Raw genomic sequence first — 14,034 nt, 5'->3', positions numbered from 1 at the left:
GTGAAACTGACTTAGCACAGGAAGCCGGGGAATCTGCCTTCACTAAACACATTTCATTTTCATGGGATTTGATGAGACAACACAAAGGAGGGCTCTTGGCCAGCAGGGAAAAGAAATCCCTGACGGTGTGTTTCCATGAAGGCTTGTTGCTTTCCCAACAGAAAAGACTTTAAAGTAAACAACCTTGAGCTCCTGGCAGAGAGGAGACACCCCAAAACTTGAGTTCTGCTTGGAAGCTACACACTGTCCTCACAGAAGCATTTCTAAATGGCCACACAAGCTAAGAGACCTGCCTGGCTCATACCCCATTGCTGAGGGATACGAAGACGACGCAAGTATCCACAGACAAGGTGCTCTCTGAGTCATTCAGGACCTGCTGGGCCACTTCTACCCATGGCGGCCCATACAGGTGGCCTTCTCGGCTGTCTGCTTCTGTTCTGCCAGATAGTTTATCGCATATGGATCTTCCTGTGATCAAGGGTTGGCACTCAGTATGGTCTCCTTCTGGGCTGGCAGATGGCCACCTTCCCACCATATCCTCTTATGGCCAAGGGGAAGATCTTACTCTTAATTCCTCTCAGTCTCCCTCACTCTTACCTAACCTCTTCCTTCCCTCCATCCTCTTATTGGGATACCTGTCCCACTGGATCAGGACCCCATTCTCAAAACTTTATTTTACCTTAACCATATCTAATAAAGAACCTATCTCCAAATACAGACGCATTGGCGACTTGGGACTTCGACATGTCGATTCATCCATAAACACCCATGCTTCCCCTGGCTGCTGGCCAGAGGGAATGAAGAGTTCTGGTGGGGTCCCATGAGCCAAAAGCACACGAAAGAACCAGAGTCACTTTGCAGGGGACAGAAGTCATAGATGGAAGCACTGAAAGAATCCAGGGCATCAATCCAGGCCCGGAGGGTTCTGGGCACCATCTCCCGAATCTGCTTTCACAGGGCCTGATTTCTGCAGTATGAGGGCTTCAGCCCACACAGGAGGGTGCTGCAGAGTTACAAGTCAGACACTCCAGGGCTGTGTTAACACTGCTCTCCCAGAACCTTTGTGGGGGGCGGGGCAAAGAGAAAGCCTGGTGTTCTCCACTGATGCCATGAGATGGCTTCCTGGGGCCAACTTAAGGAGAGTGGTCAAAGCTCCCTGGCAGGAGCTGTCAGGCTGTGCAGGATTTAATTTGCCTCAATCTAACCAATGGGGAAGGCTCCCAGTGGCTGCTGTAACACAGGCCAAGGAGGCCAACACAGGCCAGGCAGAATCAACCCATCCTGGGAGAGGCAGTCCAAAATCAGCTTAGACAAACAATCATTCCAAAAATATTGAAAAATAATATGTCTGTAGAGTTTGAGAAAATTTGAGAAGCTCACAATGGAGGCAGCTGCTGAGAAACCAAGTTCCATGCTGACAAGCCCCAAATTGCACCTTTTCGTGCTCAAAGAAGAGCGTGCCATGGTGAAATCTTGGTGGGAAAATCAGCTCAGCAGCAGCTGGTGACACAAAGCTCAATGATCACACGGAGATTAAACTTCAGTCAGCTCAAGTAGCCAGGTGACATTTTTACCGTAACTCCGCTGGGCTCTATTTCCAGAGGCTGAAACCCTGTATTAGTTACCTTGTCACTTCTGTGACCAAATATCTGACCACACAAGGAAAGAAGGGTCTACTCTGGCTCACAGTGCAGTTTACCATGGCTTACCATGAGGCAGCTGGTCACATGACATCTGCTGATCACATGACATCTGCCAGGAAGCAAAGAAAGATAAATGCTGGTGCTCATCTTGCTTTCTCTTTATTCACCCTGGGACCCCAGCTCATGGGTGCCCACATTTGAGGTGAGACCCACCTCAAATAATCTAATCTAGAAACTCCCTTGCAAATGTGGCCAGAGCCTTGTCTCCTAGGTGAGTATAATCCTGTCACGTTGATAAGCACTGACCCTTCCAGCCTTACGTCAGCAGCTCCTAGTCCAGTGCCTCTGAAGAAAATTTTGCATGTCCCATAGTGGCTTGTGAGGATCCTGAAGTAGGTCCGAGGGGCATCTTGACATCACACCCTATTAGCCGGGGAAAGGGAGTGGGGATACACTCTGGACCATCCGAAATGAGCAAAGGGCTGTCCCTAGACATGCACACACCCGTGACCACGTACAGGTCTTCGAGCTCAAGGCTGTCACTGTCTGAAACTCCACTCAGAACTCCCAGGAGCCCTGGGACCGAGGCCCACTGCCCTTGTTTTAGAGAGTGAAACAGGATGGCTATAACCAGAAGTACAACAAAAGAGCTGAACAGAACGGCCTTTAAGAGAAGAAAGAAAAAGAAATGAAGTAAGGCAATCATCTGGTGTGGCTGGAGGATGAAAGTTGACACCATGAATCTGTTTCAGTGTGGTTACAGGGGTCACATAGTAAATAACCCACAGGCTTTTCCCTGGTCCCAAAGGACAACAAAGCTGTGTTTTCTGTATAAAAACTGTTTTGAGTACCAGTGCTGACCACTCCCCAAAGATGGCGGGGAAGGAAAGGACTGCACCCTTAGCAGTACCCACCACCTGATCCTAAGACAGGCAGGAGGGGAACCCTCCATCAGGGCACAGAGCTGTCTTCCAGTCCTCTAGGTCCATGTGTTCCTGCCTCCTGCTTTGCTGTCTTCGGTCTCTGGACTCTGACGGCAGATACGATAAACTCAACAAAGCACACCTGTGGTACACGGTGTCTGTGTGTGTCCAGAGATGACCGGCACCCGGATAGCAACCAGGAGGAAGACCAGGCCTGCACCTGTGTGGTATCACCTGGTAGGCCCCTCTTCCTCGGTGTCCTAGATCCCTGTGCTGACGCCTGTGCCAGGCATGCAGAAGCAGAGATATGGCTCCCAGGTGGATAGTGTAGGCCCTGGCAGTGCTTCTGAACATGCACAGACCCAGGGTGCACCCCGTCTGACCACTGGCAGATGTGAGATCCACCATATGCCCCACTCCCCAAGAAATCAGTGGCTCTGGAAGCAACTTCGTTCATAGAGAGATCCACCTACTCAGGACAAGAGCTGCCTTCAGGGTTCAGAGATATGAGAAGCAGCTCCTCATTTCTCAGTGATCCCGACCAAAACCAGCCCATCCCAAGGTGCCAGAGTGGACAATGCTCTGTCAAGGTTTCTCCAGTCAAACTTCAGGGCATGGAGGGGAGGACCAAGGCTGGAGATCTCTTTCCTTATAAGTGGTGCCAGACTAGTCTTCAGTGTCTGAGGATGCCTTGAGCTGAGCTTGGTAGTCAGCCCACCCTCCACCCAAGTCTTGAAAAACAAGAGAGTGTGACGGCCCTTCTCCATTAGTGCCAGCAGTGAGCTGCTACCACCTGTCCTGCTCCTCGCTCCTCCCAGCTCTGCTGAGAAGTTAACCTCTCCTCTGATTTCCAGAAAGTTCCCCCACTAGAGCTGGCCCAGTAAGTGGAAGTTTAGATTTTCTTCCTTCCAAGATTGTGAACAGTGTTTATGAACACAGCTTCAAAATACTAAATGATCAGCAGATACAAGGCCTGTACAACTTTCTCCTTCTGATTCCTCTGCTGGCCAATAGCCTGCTGCCTCTGCAAACTGTCAAGAGGCATGAGCCTCACTTCAGCATCTTTCCTGCTTAGACAACGCTACATGGGTGAGGAAATCCAGTGGCACAAGGAAGCGTTTCTCCAGCTCTTTTCCAACATGGGGAAGGGACTTACTGGTCATGCCGGGTGTCAGGAATGCCTCGATCCATACGCAGCTTGTCACTCTCTACTTGGTTGAACTTGTTGCGTGCGTAGGGGTCCTGCCCAGAGCGAACCATTGTTCCACCAACATACGCCTCCTGGTTAAAGTCTGGCCACCGGACTTTCCCTGGAAAAGGCAGAACAGAAGGTGTGGGACAAGTGGATATAAAACCAGAGTGTTGCCAGAAATGGCAATGAGTGTTAAATCAAGAAACAGAGGCCTTGGCTTGTTCATAGGATGACAATTTCAATCAAAAAAAAAAAAAAAAAAAAGTAGCTGAAAACAGCCCCAAGCACTGTCATATGGGAGCTGAGAGTCTGCAGTTTGCAAGACAAGAGTAAAAGGCCTGGCAGTCTGTGGATGCCCACAGAGGCTTCTTAGCGAGACCTCAGTCAAGGTCAGAGAATCTGAGCTTGCTTTACCCAGCAGAGCTTCATGATGGGATGATTTGGCCACGGGGCGTGGTTACCAGGTGTTTGGAAGGGTCTACACTTGGCTGTACATTGTGCTTTGATCTTCAAAGGGGGAGGTCTTTTGCCTTGCCCCTTGACATTGAATAAAAGCCCTTTGGAATAAACCTTGAGGTGACTGGGTATTGACCCAGGGCCTCTTCGAAGCTATCCTGTGTCTCTTTCTCTGTCGTCTCCGCCTGTATCTCTAATACTTCCTTATTCCTCTCTCATCCCCTCAAGAACCCTTCGACAGGTCAGAGCTGGACTCTGATGGACTCCTACAGCAGTCAGGCTCCATCCAAAGCTTCCCAAGACTTTGCTGGCAATTCTGGCACTTTCTGTGAAGGGGTGTTCTCTGTCCAGGTTCCTGGGGACTTTGGTCATGTCCCCAAAGCATTCCAGGCAGGCAAAAGAGACAGTGTATGTGTAAATTAATAAAGCACTCCGCTGTGCAGCCAAGCACCACAAGAATAAGTGTTTGGACTATTGGGGTCCCAAACCTATGCCCAGAACAAAGCCACCTGGAGATGGCACTGAAGGTCCTCAGCAGCGCAGAGGTGACAGTCAAGGCACCTCCAGACTGAGCCTCCAGGAGAAGGTCAATGGCTAAGGCGAAGCTGGCAGGAGGGGAGGTGGGCTAGAGCCACACCACCCAGGGGGCTGTCTGTTCTTTTAGCTGCTTGGTTTTTAAGACAGTAGCTCATGTAGCCCAGGCTATCCTCAAACTTACTAGGCAGCTAAAGATGACCCTACCTCCTGACCCTCCTACCCCCATGCTCAGCTCTGCTATGTGCTCTCTGAGCTCACTAAAATCATCACTTACTTCCCTCTTTCCTCCCTGGAAAGAGGGTCCTATGCTGCTAAATACCACTGGGCTAAGGGTATCCATGATTCATTCCTGCAGCTCTCCCTGCCTCCAATACACCTAAACATGCTTCCCCTCTGAATACCATTACTGTCAGCACAATCACTGACATCAGGAGAGGGACACATTCCCATAGTGTAGAAAATACCACACCCTAAGAAAGGGTATTGCCACAGCTCCCTGTGAGGCCTCTTCGGGGTTCTCTCTGCAGCTGTCAGGATGCCTGACCTTATGGAGAAATAAAGAGTGTAGCTGTCAGAGACACCCCATGACAGACAGGACCCAGTCATTCCTCATAGACAGGTCTTTTCTGGGGAGAAGGTCATTAGAAGAGCCTGTCCACCCCCAGACATTTCTTAGTCTTGTCAATTCCTTCCTGTTGGCATCTTCCCTGTAGTCCAGACTCCTATGCCCTCTCTGGGGGTGCCATGTGGTCATGGAGAGGGTTTTATGTGGTATATCAGGCCATGAAATTGTAGGACACTTCACAGCTTTGCCTCAGTATCTCTGAGGCACTAGTCACACGCTGGCATCATGCTAGATCCATAGGCCTAGGTGACAAGGCAGATTCATCCAGCCCCACTGAAGTGTGCATGTTCTGAGGGGGAGGAAGACAGACTAGCGAGCCACAGCTAAACCTGCAGGCCAGAAAGCCCCCCAGAAGGCCTGTCTGAGCTGAGGTCAAAAGCCTGTGACACCTCACCAAATGCCATTACTCTGCAGCAGCTCCTCCCTCTGACCATGACCATCTCCAGCTGGACCCACAGATCCCACCCTTGCCATGATGCTGACTCTCCCTAGGGCCCAAAGCCCCAGGGCTAGAGACTGAAGTAGCCTTTCCTTTCAGAAAGTGTGTTAGGATGTGAGAATGCCATGGGGCTGCAGATGCGTTCAACTGTGACAGGCATCCCGTCCCGAATCAGAAGTCTCAGGCATTCACACAAACGGCTAGAGCCTACCAGTGTTAACACTCACCCTCGCTAGAGGGAAGGCACAGGTGCAGCCTGTGTTTTCAAGTGAGTGTGACAAAATATGGCTTCATCATCTAAGAATGGTTCAAAACCCGTAATCTGAAAAACACTGGGCTCAAGAACATCATGGAAATTGGTCTGTATCATGCAGAATTGTCAGGTTGGAGACTCCTGGGGCAGAGGCAGCAGAGCAGAGGAAGGAAGCTCAGGGGCCTCTACTCCAGCCTGGCCCGTCCCCAGCTGGCCTCTACTCCAGCCTGGCCCAGGCCCTCTAAGCGAGGCTCACACCTGAGTCCAGCCCAGCCCACACAGACAGGCAGGCAGCCAGGTGTGGAGAGCTGAGAGCTGGGCAGCGCAAGCCACACAAAAGAGCAATCCACTGAGTCCTCAGAGTCACAGGCCACCTGCACGCCTAACAGCTTAAAATTTCAGTTTTGGAGATTACAAGTTCTAGAACAATAAAACAACAACAAAAACAACCCCAAGAAAACAAAATATCAATTTTGTGATAGGTTGGAAAAGGCTCCAGTCACCAGTCACAGCCCTGCTCCCACACACTCCCACCTTGAGCTGATGGAAAAGCCCGAGATAACATTTCACAGGAAGCAGCAGAAGCTAGCTCCATCATCAAAGTTGACAAGAAAATAAAGTGAGCATCCAGACTGTGAGAACCACAGAGCACATCACCCCAAGCTGGCTGGGGAGCAGGTGCTCACTGGGCAGGGCTGTGAAAACATTCAGCAGCAGGTTAGGAGTGAACTTCTCCCAAGCAGAGCCTTTGAGTGGAGCTGTGTGTTGCAATGCATGTTGAGACCAGCCATAAAAATGAGGTATGACAGTGACCCAGAGTCAGGAGGAGCAGTCTGAGCCCACACTGACTGGGCTGGTATGTCTTTACCTGCAGCCCAGGCAGTCCTTTAGGTCCTGCCTCTCCAGAAACTGTGCATAACCAGTCTAAGGCCACCTTCAAGACTGTCCTCTGAGGAGCACTGGCTCGAGCGTGTTCCCACTGACCCTGTACTACTCCAATCTTCCACTCCCCCTTAAGATGGGATCCAGACTTCCTGGGCACAGCTCCAGCCACCTGTAGGTTCTTCCTCTCAGCCTCAGTTCTTCCTCTAGGTTCCTAACCAGTCACAAATGCCTGCCTCCACTGTCTCAATACTGTTGTCTCATCCTGGACGAAGGCAAGTGTAAAACTGGCCAAATCCTAGGCCTGACTTGGAAGAGCACAGCTTCACACTGGCACTCACTCTCCTGCAGCAGCAGACCAGGAAAGACCTCCAACTGGCAGTCAGGAAACAGGAAGCCTAAACCAAAGCTCAGGTTCTTCAGGATGAAAACAACTGCCACCTACGTATTTCTTTCTAATGCTATCCCCAGGGACTGGAGATGGGGGAAGGAGTGGCCTTCCTCTCCTGTCCATTCACTGCTGGACAGTCTCAGGTGGCCAGCGGAGGCGAGCTGGAGGAAGGGCTGGGCTAACAGCAAGAGGAGGCATGAGCGCTCCTTGCCCATCATTCCCAGCCCACAGCCTGCAGCCATGGAAACAACAGCTCAGAGTCAGGAGAGGGATGAGTCAGTGAACATGGATCACCATGCCCTTGGGAGAGAAAGGATGAGTCTCTGTGGGCCCTGAAGAGGGGACCCAGGGATGGTGCTGTGAAGATGACATCCTCCACCTGTCTTCCCTACAATGTCCTGTCCTGGCTACTGCCTACCTTTGCCTACAGGCTGTAACACACACACACACGCACGCACGCGCACACACACACACACCCTGCCTCCCGGCCACTCATATCTCCTTCCACTCTTCCCACAGATGACTTACCCAGACTCCTCCTGACATTCAGACTGCAATAGGTGTCAGCCTTGAGTTTGGGACTGCAACTCAACATTTTAGTTAGACATGGCTGGACTCCAAAGAGGCCTCTCTATCCCAGAGCCTCCTGTGAGGCTCATGAGTCACTCTTCTGACTGCAATCCTTAGGTTCCCAGTTCAGTTCAAGAAATCTCCCATATCACCTGCCCTTGGGCAGGAGCACCCAGAGGCCTGCTACACACAGAGGCAGAAGCCCAGGGAGGCTATCTATCCAGCTCAGGGCTTGGGTGACCAGGACAGAGAACTCCTCAGGGCCAGAGGAAAGCTGATGTCAGGTTTCTAATAACCCATCTATATATGAACCTGAAAAGACCACAGAGCTATTCAATCAGTATGTCAGACTTTACATGACGTGTATCAATACATTTAATTTAAAATAATGTAGAGTTCTTTCTTAAAAGTTTTGTTTTTACTAAACCTCATTCCTGAAAGAATAATCGCATCAATCTATAATGAGTTTTCACAAAATCGGCAGGCCTAGTGCATGTTGGAAAGCAGGCACTGTGAGACACATGTACATGCTCTTAACAGGCTTCTGGGTGCAAGGACAGGGTACCCGACACATGCTCCTGAAGACGGGTGTGCCATTTATCACCACAGGTGTCTGGGCAGACAGGAGCCTGCACGTCACGGGCTCCGAGTTCTGCACAGATGTGGACTCCCCCAGCAGAGGCAGCTCAAGCAAACGCCAGCACCCTGGATAGAATGCTTATCTAGAGTGGAACCACGTTCTCCTGGGACAGCATGGGAAAGGGGGCATGCAATAACCCACAGACAGATGCCTGTGCCCATGAAGCCCCTGAACTCAAACTGAACCTAATATTCCTGTGCTTGAAAGAAAAACCTCATGATACCCCTGCTCTAGCAAGTGTCCAGCACAGAAGAGAAGGCCAGGACAAAGCCAGGACTGCAGCAAAACAGGCCTGCTTCCACAATGAAGGGTGCAAATGATATTATTCCTCGGTATCTGGTATGGCAGGAATTTCACTGCACTGTGAGAAACTTCTCTTGAAATAAAGCATCCTAAAACAACATATTAGGGATGGAAAAGCAGGGAATTCAAAGCAATGAAAAGTAATTTATCAATAAATCTAAGGAATTGCCAGATGTTACAGGGGAGACACAGAATTTGTTTAGAATTATTGATGCTATCGAATGAGCAGTTTCAAACAGCAATGAGCAGGAGCAGCTGCTCTCCATTCAGAAGGTTTATGCCCAGCTCCAATGTTCATGGGCCAATCTTCAAAGAGCTCTTCTCTGAATGGTGCATGGTTTTTTTTGTTTGCATGTTTCTTTGGGGGCTAAAGTCTCACTATGGAGCTAGCCCAGGCTAACCTGCTGTCTATTTTCCCTCCTAAGCCCTCTGCAGAAGCAGTCACAGTCACTGCGGGATCCATACCCAATGCTGCCTCCACCCACCTCAGTCATCACCACCCAGAGCAATGCTAATCCGCCAGGATCTCTGAAAGCCCTGCTCCCAGGAGAATCCGGGGGGAGTAGATCAGAGTGCTGAGGACGCCTTACTACGGACATCCTTCCTCTGCAGGGAGTGTGGACTGTGGCAGCGTCCAATGTGCAAGTGAGTGGCTCTGGGAGTCTGGTGGCTCTGTGATGGACGCCTAGCAGTTATGGGCAGTAAGTGGAATGAACTGGCCCAACACCAAAGCCAGAGGACAACAGAAGAAAACGAAACTACAGAACAGTTTTTTCATGAACATATACAAAAATCCTCAACGAAATATTAGCAAATCAAATCCAGGAATGTACAGGAAGAATTCCATTCCACAGGTGAGATTTACAATGGTTATTTAAGGTTGGATGGGCAAATACAAATCAATGAAGCGCAGACATGACCATATCAAATGATGCAGAAAGGGTCCTGACAAAATCCAACAACTCCATGACAGAAACTCTCAGCAAATTAAGTTGACAAATAATGTCTGAAACAAATTTATAGCTCAAATATGAGAAACTCAACTGTCTCACTGATGAGAAACACAGTAAGAGGACTATCCTCTTTCACACTGCACCAAAAGTCCTAGTTAATGCAAAAAGACAGGAAATGGGAATAAAAACTAAATGTATAGGAAAGAAAAAAAACATCTTTGCACATGCCATGCTTATCTATGTATAAGGTATGGAAGAAACAAAAACCAAATGTCCGGAAGCAATTTCAGCAGGACTGAGACATGAGACTGATTGAGAAAAGGCTGCAATCGCTGTCTATCAGCAACGAACAAGTGGAATCTGAAGTCAGAAATACAGTAGCATCTACACTGGCACTACCCAAATGAATCTTACATTGAAATCTAGCCAACTATGTAAAATACCTATAGGACGAAAACTACAAAGCTCTGATGAAAGACACCAGAGAACAAGGGAATAAATGGCCGCCGTATACTCCATGCCTGTGGATGGGGACCCAGGACTGTCAAATGTCAGTTCTCTCAGCCTGATCCAGAGTCAAGCAGTGCCATTCAAGTCTCTGTGAGCTGCTTTGTGGCCATTACAAACAGGCTATTTCAAGTGAAAGCAGAAGACCCGGAGGGCCAGTGCTGTCCTGAAAGAGAGAAATGTGACGGAGGGCTGACATGCCCCAAACTGAAGACTTTTATAAACTTGCAGTAATTATGGTTTTGGTAAAATACACAAATACATCAATTGATCTGAATAAAAAGCCAGAAATACATACACACAGTCAGTTGACTTTTGACAAAGGAAAGATAACAGAAAAAGTAAACTTCTTCCCACTTCTTTTTTTTTTTTGGATGCTGGAGACAAACATCTTTATTAAAGACACTACCAAAATTTCGGCCAACATGAACAGATTTGTAAACAGAATGCTGCCCTTCCCAACCGGCAGCCCTGAAAAGACGATACAGGACAACACAACCTGAGTCAGCATTAGTTCAAATCCTTCCATTTGATCCCATGACTTATGTCCCCACATGGTAGACAAGTGACAGTTTAAATCTGTGTTAACAGATACACTTCATAAAATGAAAGTCCGTGCTATTTGATGAATCACAGTATGTTATGGTTAAATATATCCACTTGTTTTTATATTCCTGGTATCCAGGATCTTTAAATATACATCCAATGTGGGTAATAGCTTCTTTGCAAATCTCTCTTCAAGAAATACTTTATAGCAGTATATAAATAGGTTACCTACACATGTAATTTTATCATTTTTCCAAAAAATTATAGATCTGTTTCATTTTTATAACATCAATTCTTTTGCCGAACATTAATAAAATGGACACACCATTGAAATGGAAAAGCTAGTCCTCTACAACAGAAGTAGCGATTAGACAGAAACAAACCAACAATGCTGACAGCCTGCAACACCACTCATCTGTTGTTAACCTGAGCGTCCTGCCTACTGAGGAGTAGCAGCTTTTTTTACCTTCCTGCAGCTAACATCCACATCAGCTCTGCAGACATACAAGCTGAACACACACGTTCTGACGTTCTGATGCTGACAGGTCACAGCGTGCTTTTCATGGCTGTTAGCACTGAGAAGTGGAGCTACTGATTAACTGCACGATGAAAATACCTTAAGGCAGCCGTTGCAATTGGGGTTTAACCTGCAGGGCAGATTTAACACTCCAGAGCCAGTCAGCCCATCCGTATGTATGGGATAGACAACTACACAACTTTCTGTTTTTATCCCACCAAAGCAATGTTTTGATTTTTTTTTTAATTTTGTGAATCTAAATTTTCTACCATTTAAGGCAAAGAGTTTGCATTTAAAAAGGTCAGAAAATAGGCTTATGTTTATCCAAATGCACATTACTGTCTTGTTTTGTTATAAACACATGCAGCTCTTAAGTGTGGACATTGCATCCCTGATACCTAAAAACTCATCTCAAATGACAAACACAAAATTTCAAGGAAAAATTGATTTTATGCATAGATACTAGATCCCCAATATCTAAAACACTTCTTCTATTAACAAACAAGTGTTGGTGGTGGGGTGACCAGGAAAAAAAAAAAAAACAGCTTCAAAATGCAGGGAAGCAAAGTAAAATGGAGGGGGAAAGAGTAGTTTACTAATACTGAAACCTCCAACAAGCAAAGTTTCAGCTTTTAGAATCTAGAGCAGTGGCTCACAACCTATGGGTCATGACTCCTTTGGGTACTGAATGATTCTTTCACAGATACTTACATTACAATTCCTAACAGTAGCAAAATTAGTTATGAAGTAGCAACAAAAATAATTTCTGGTTGGAGGTCACCACTCCATGAGGCACTCACTGGATTAAAGGGCTGCAGCATTAGGAAGGTTGGGAACCACTGCTCTAGAACAACTTATCTAGACCTTTAAATAAATAAGACTAAGTTTCTTCACATCTTCTGGGCCAAGCAGAGTTCCAGTGCCATGACTCTGCTTGCTGTTGGTCAAATTCACCTATTAGTTTTCGGATGTGAGCGGCTTATAATGAAGACCCCCGCATCTGTGGTTTTCTTCATGGTAGCGGAGGCAGTGAAACCTTCTGTAACCTCTTCACTGGGATCTGGACTGGAGCTCCTCAGCTTGGCAGTTTCTTCTCTCTGAAGGTCTTCTTCCTTTTCCTCCATGCTCTTAATGTCACATCATGTCTTTTTTTTTTTTTTTTTTTTTTTTTTTTTTGAGATAGGGTTTCTTTGTGTACCTCTGGCTATCCTGGAACTCGTTCTGTAGACCAGGCTGGCCTCAAACTCAGAGATCTGCCTGTCTCTGCTTCCTGAATGCTGGGATTAAAGATGCATCACCACTACCCAGTAAAAAAGTAAACCTTCAACAACTGGACACACAAACAAATCAATCCAGAAGTCTAGACAGGTACCTTCCATCTCTCACAAAAACTAACTCAAATGGGATCGTAGATGTAAATATAATTCTAGAAAGTAACACAAAAAGTTTTCAGATCCATAGCCAAAATCACAGCTGCTTACCAATCCCTGTATCTGAAAAAAATGCATGGGAAACCTGAGAGGAGATTCCTTGATCTGCTACAACTGCCTATCAGCTGTCCTGACTGGTGCGTTTGCTGAACATCTTGTTTCACGGCCATTTCTTTGCTATAATTATAAAATTTCACAGAATCTCTTCCATGGTAGGACATGTCATTTAGGGCACCCCAAATCCATGTCTTAGGCCATGGTCACTCATATTTCACTCAGACTCAACCACCTTTGGGACAAAAGTTGTGTTTTGCATTATCACTATTTATACAATAGCTTTATTCACAATTGCCAAAACTTGGAAGCAACGAAGACACCATTCAGCAAGTGAATGCAAAATTAAACTGTGGTATATCTAGGCAATGGACTGTTATTCAATGCTAAAAGTTAACCAGTTAGGGCTGGAGAGATGGCTCAGTGGTTAAGAGTGCTTTTTGCTCTTGTAGAAGCCTGGAGTTGAGTTCTCAGAACCGACATCCAGTGGCTTACAAGACAAAGGACTTCTATAGACATCCACATAAATGTACACACACACACACACACACACACACACACACACACACACACACACACACACACACGGTAGGGTGGGGAGATAAACCTAAAGAAAAGAAAGAAATCAGCCATCAAGCCATGAGAAGACAAGAAGGAACTTGTGTGTATTAGTAAGTAAAGATACCAGTGTAGACTCTGATCTAATCATATGCCACCCCAGAAAAGGTAATGCTGAAAAACACTAAGAAGATCTGGGACTTGGCAGGGGTGGGGAGAGGGGGGGAGAGCAGGCAGAGCATAGGCAGTTTCCAAGACAGTCACTCTACTCTGACATTCAATGGGTCTCTGTCATACATCTGTCAGAACTCAAGAGAGATGGCTCAAGTGGATAAGAGCACTTGGGCAATCATGAGGACCCACACACATTAGGTATGTATGTAATGCATACCAGTACCTCCAGCTCCAAGGAGGGCAGAGACTGGGCAATCACTGGGGCTTGCTGAGAAAAGACCCTGCCTCAAAAGAACAGGTTGAGAGTGACAGAGGACACCTAACACCGTCTTCTGACCATTGCACATGCGTGTCCTTCCTTCCCCATGTGTGCATGTGGTTTACACACCCACACACCCACACAAACCCACATCTTAAAAAAAACAAAACAAAACAAAACCT

General features: G+C 47.3%; 1 protein-coding gene across 2 annotated transcripts in view; it reads right to left on the bottom strand.

Annotated features, from left to right (window-relative positions):
• Galnt2 (polypeptide N-acetylgalactosaminyltransferase 2) overlaps positions 1 to 14,034 on the bottom strand; it is a 132,276-nt gene that overhangs the window by 48,429 nt on the left and 69,813 nt on the right. For both annotated transcript variants that reach the window (XM_028856356.2, XM_028856357.2), the window contains exon 3: positions 3,723 to 3,876. In XM_028856356.2, the coding sequence (XP_028712189.1) occupies positions 3,723 to 3,876 (154 nt within the window). The remainder of the gene's footprint in view (positions 1 to 3,722; positions 3,877 to 14,034) is intronic.

This window comes from Peromyscus leucopus, chromosome 5, assembly GCF_004664715.2.
Source record: "Peromyscus leucopus breed LL Stock chromosome 5, UCI_PerLeu_2.1, whole genome shotgun sequence".
NCBI classification, from domain to species: Eukaryota; Metazoa; Chordata; class Mammalia; order Rodentia; family Cricetidae; genus Peromyscus; species Peromyscus leucopus.
Note: the sequence above shows the minus strand (reverse complement) of the source record. Positions and strands in the feature narration are given on the sequence as shown.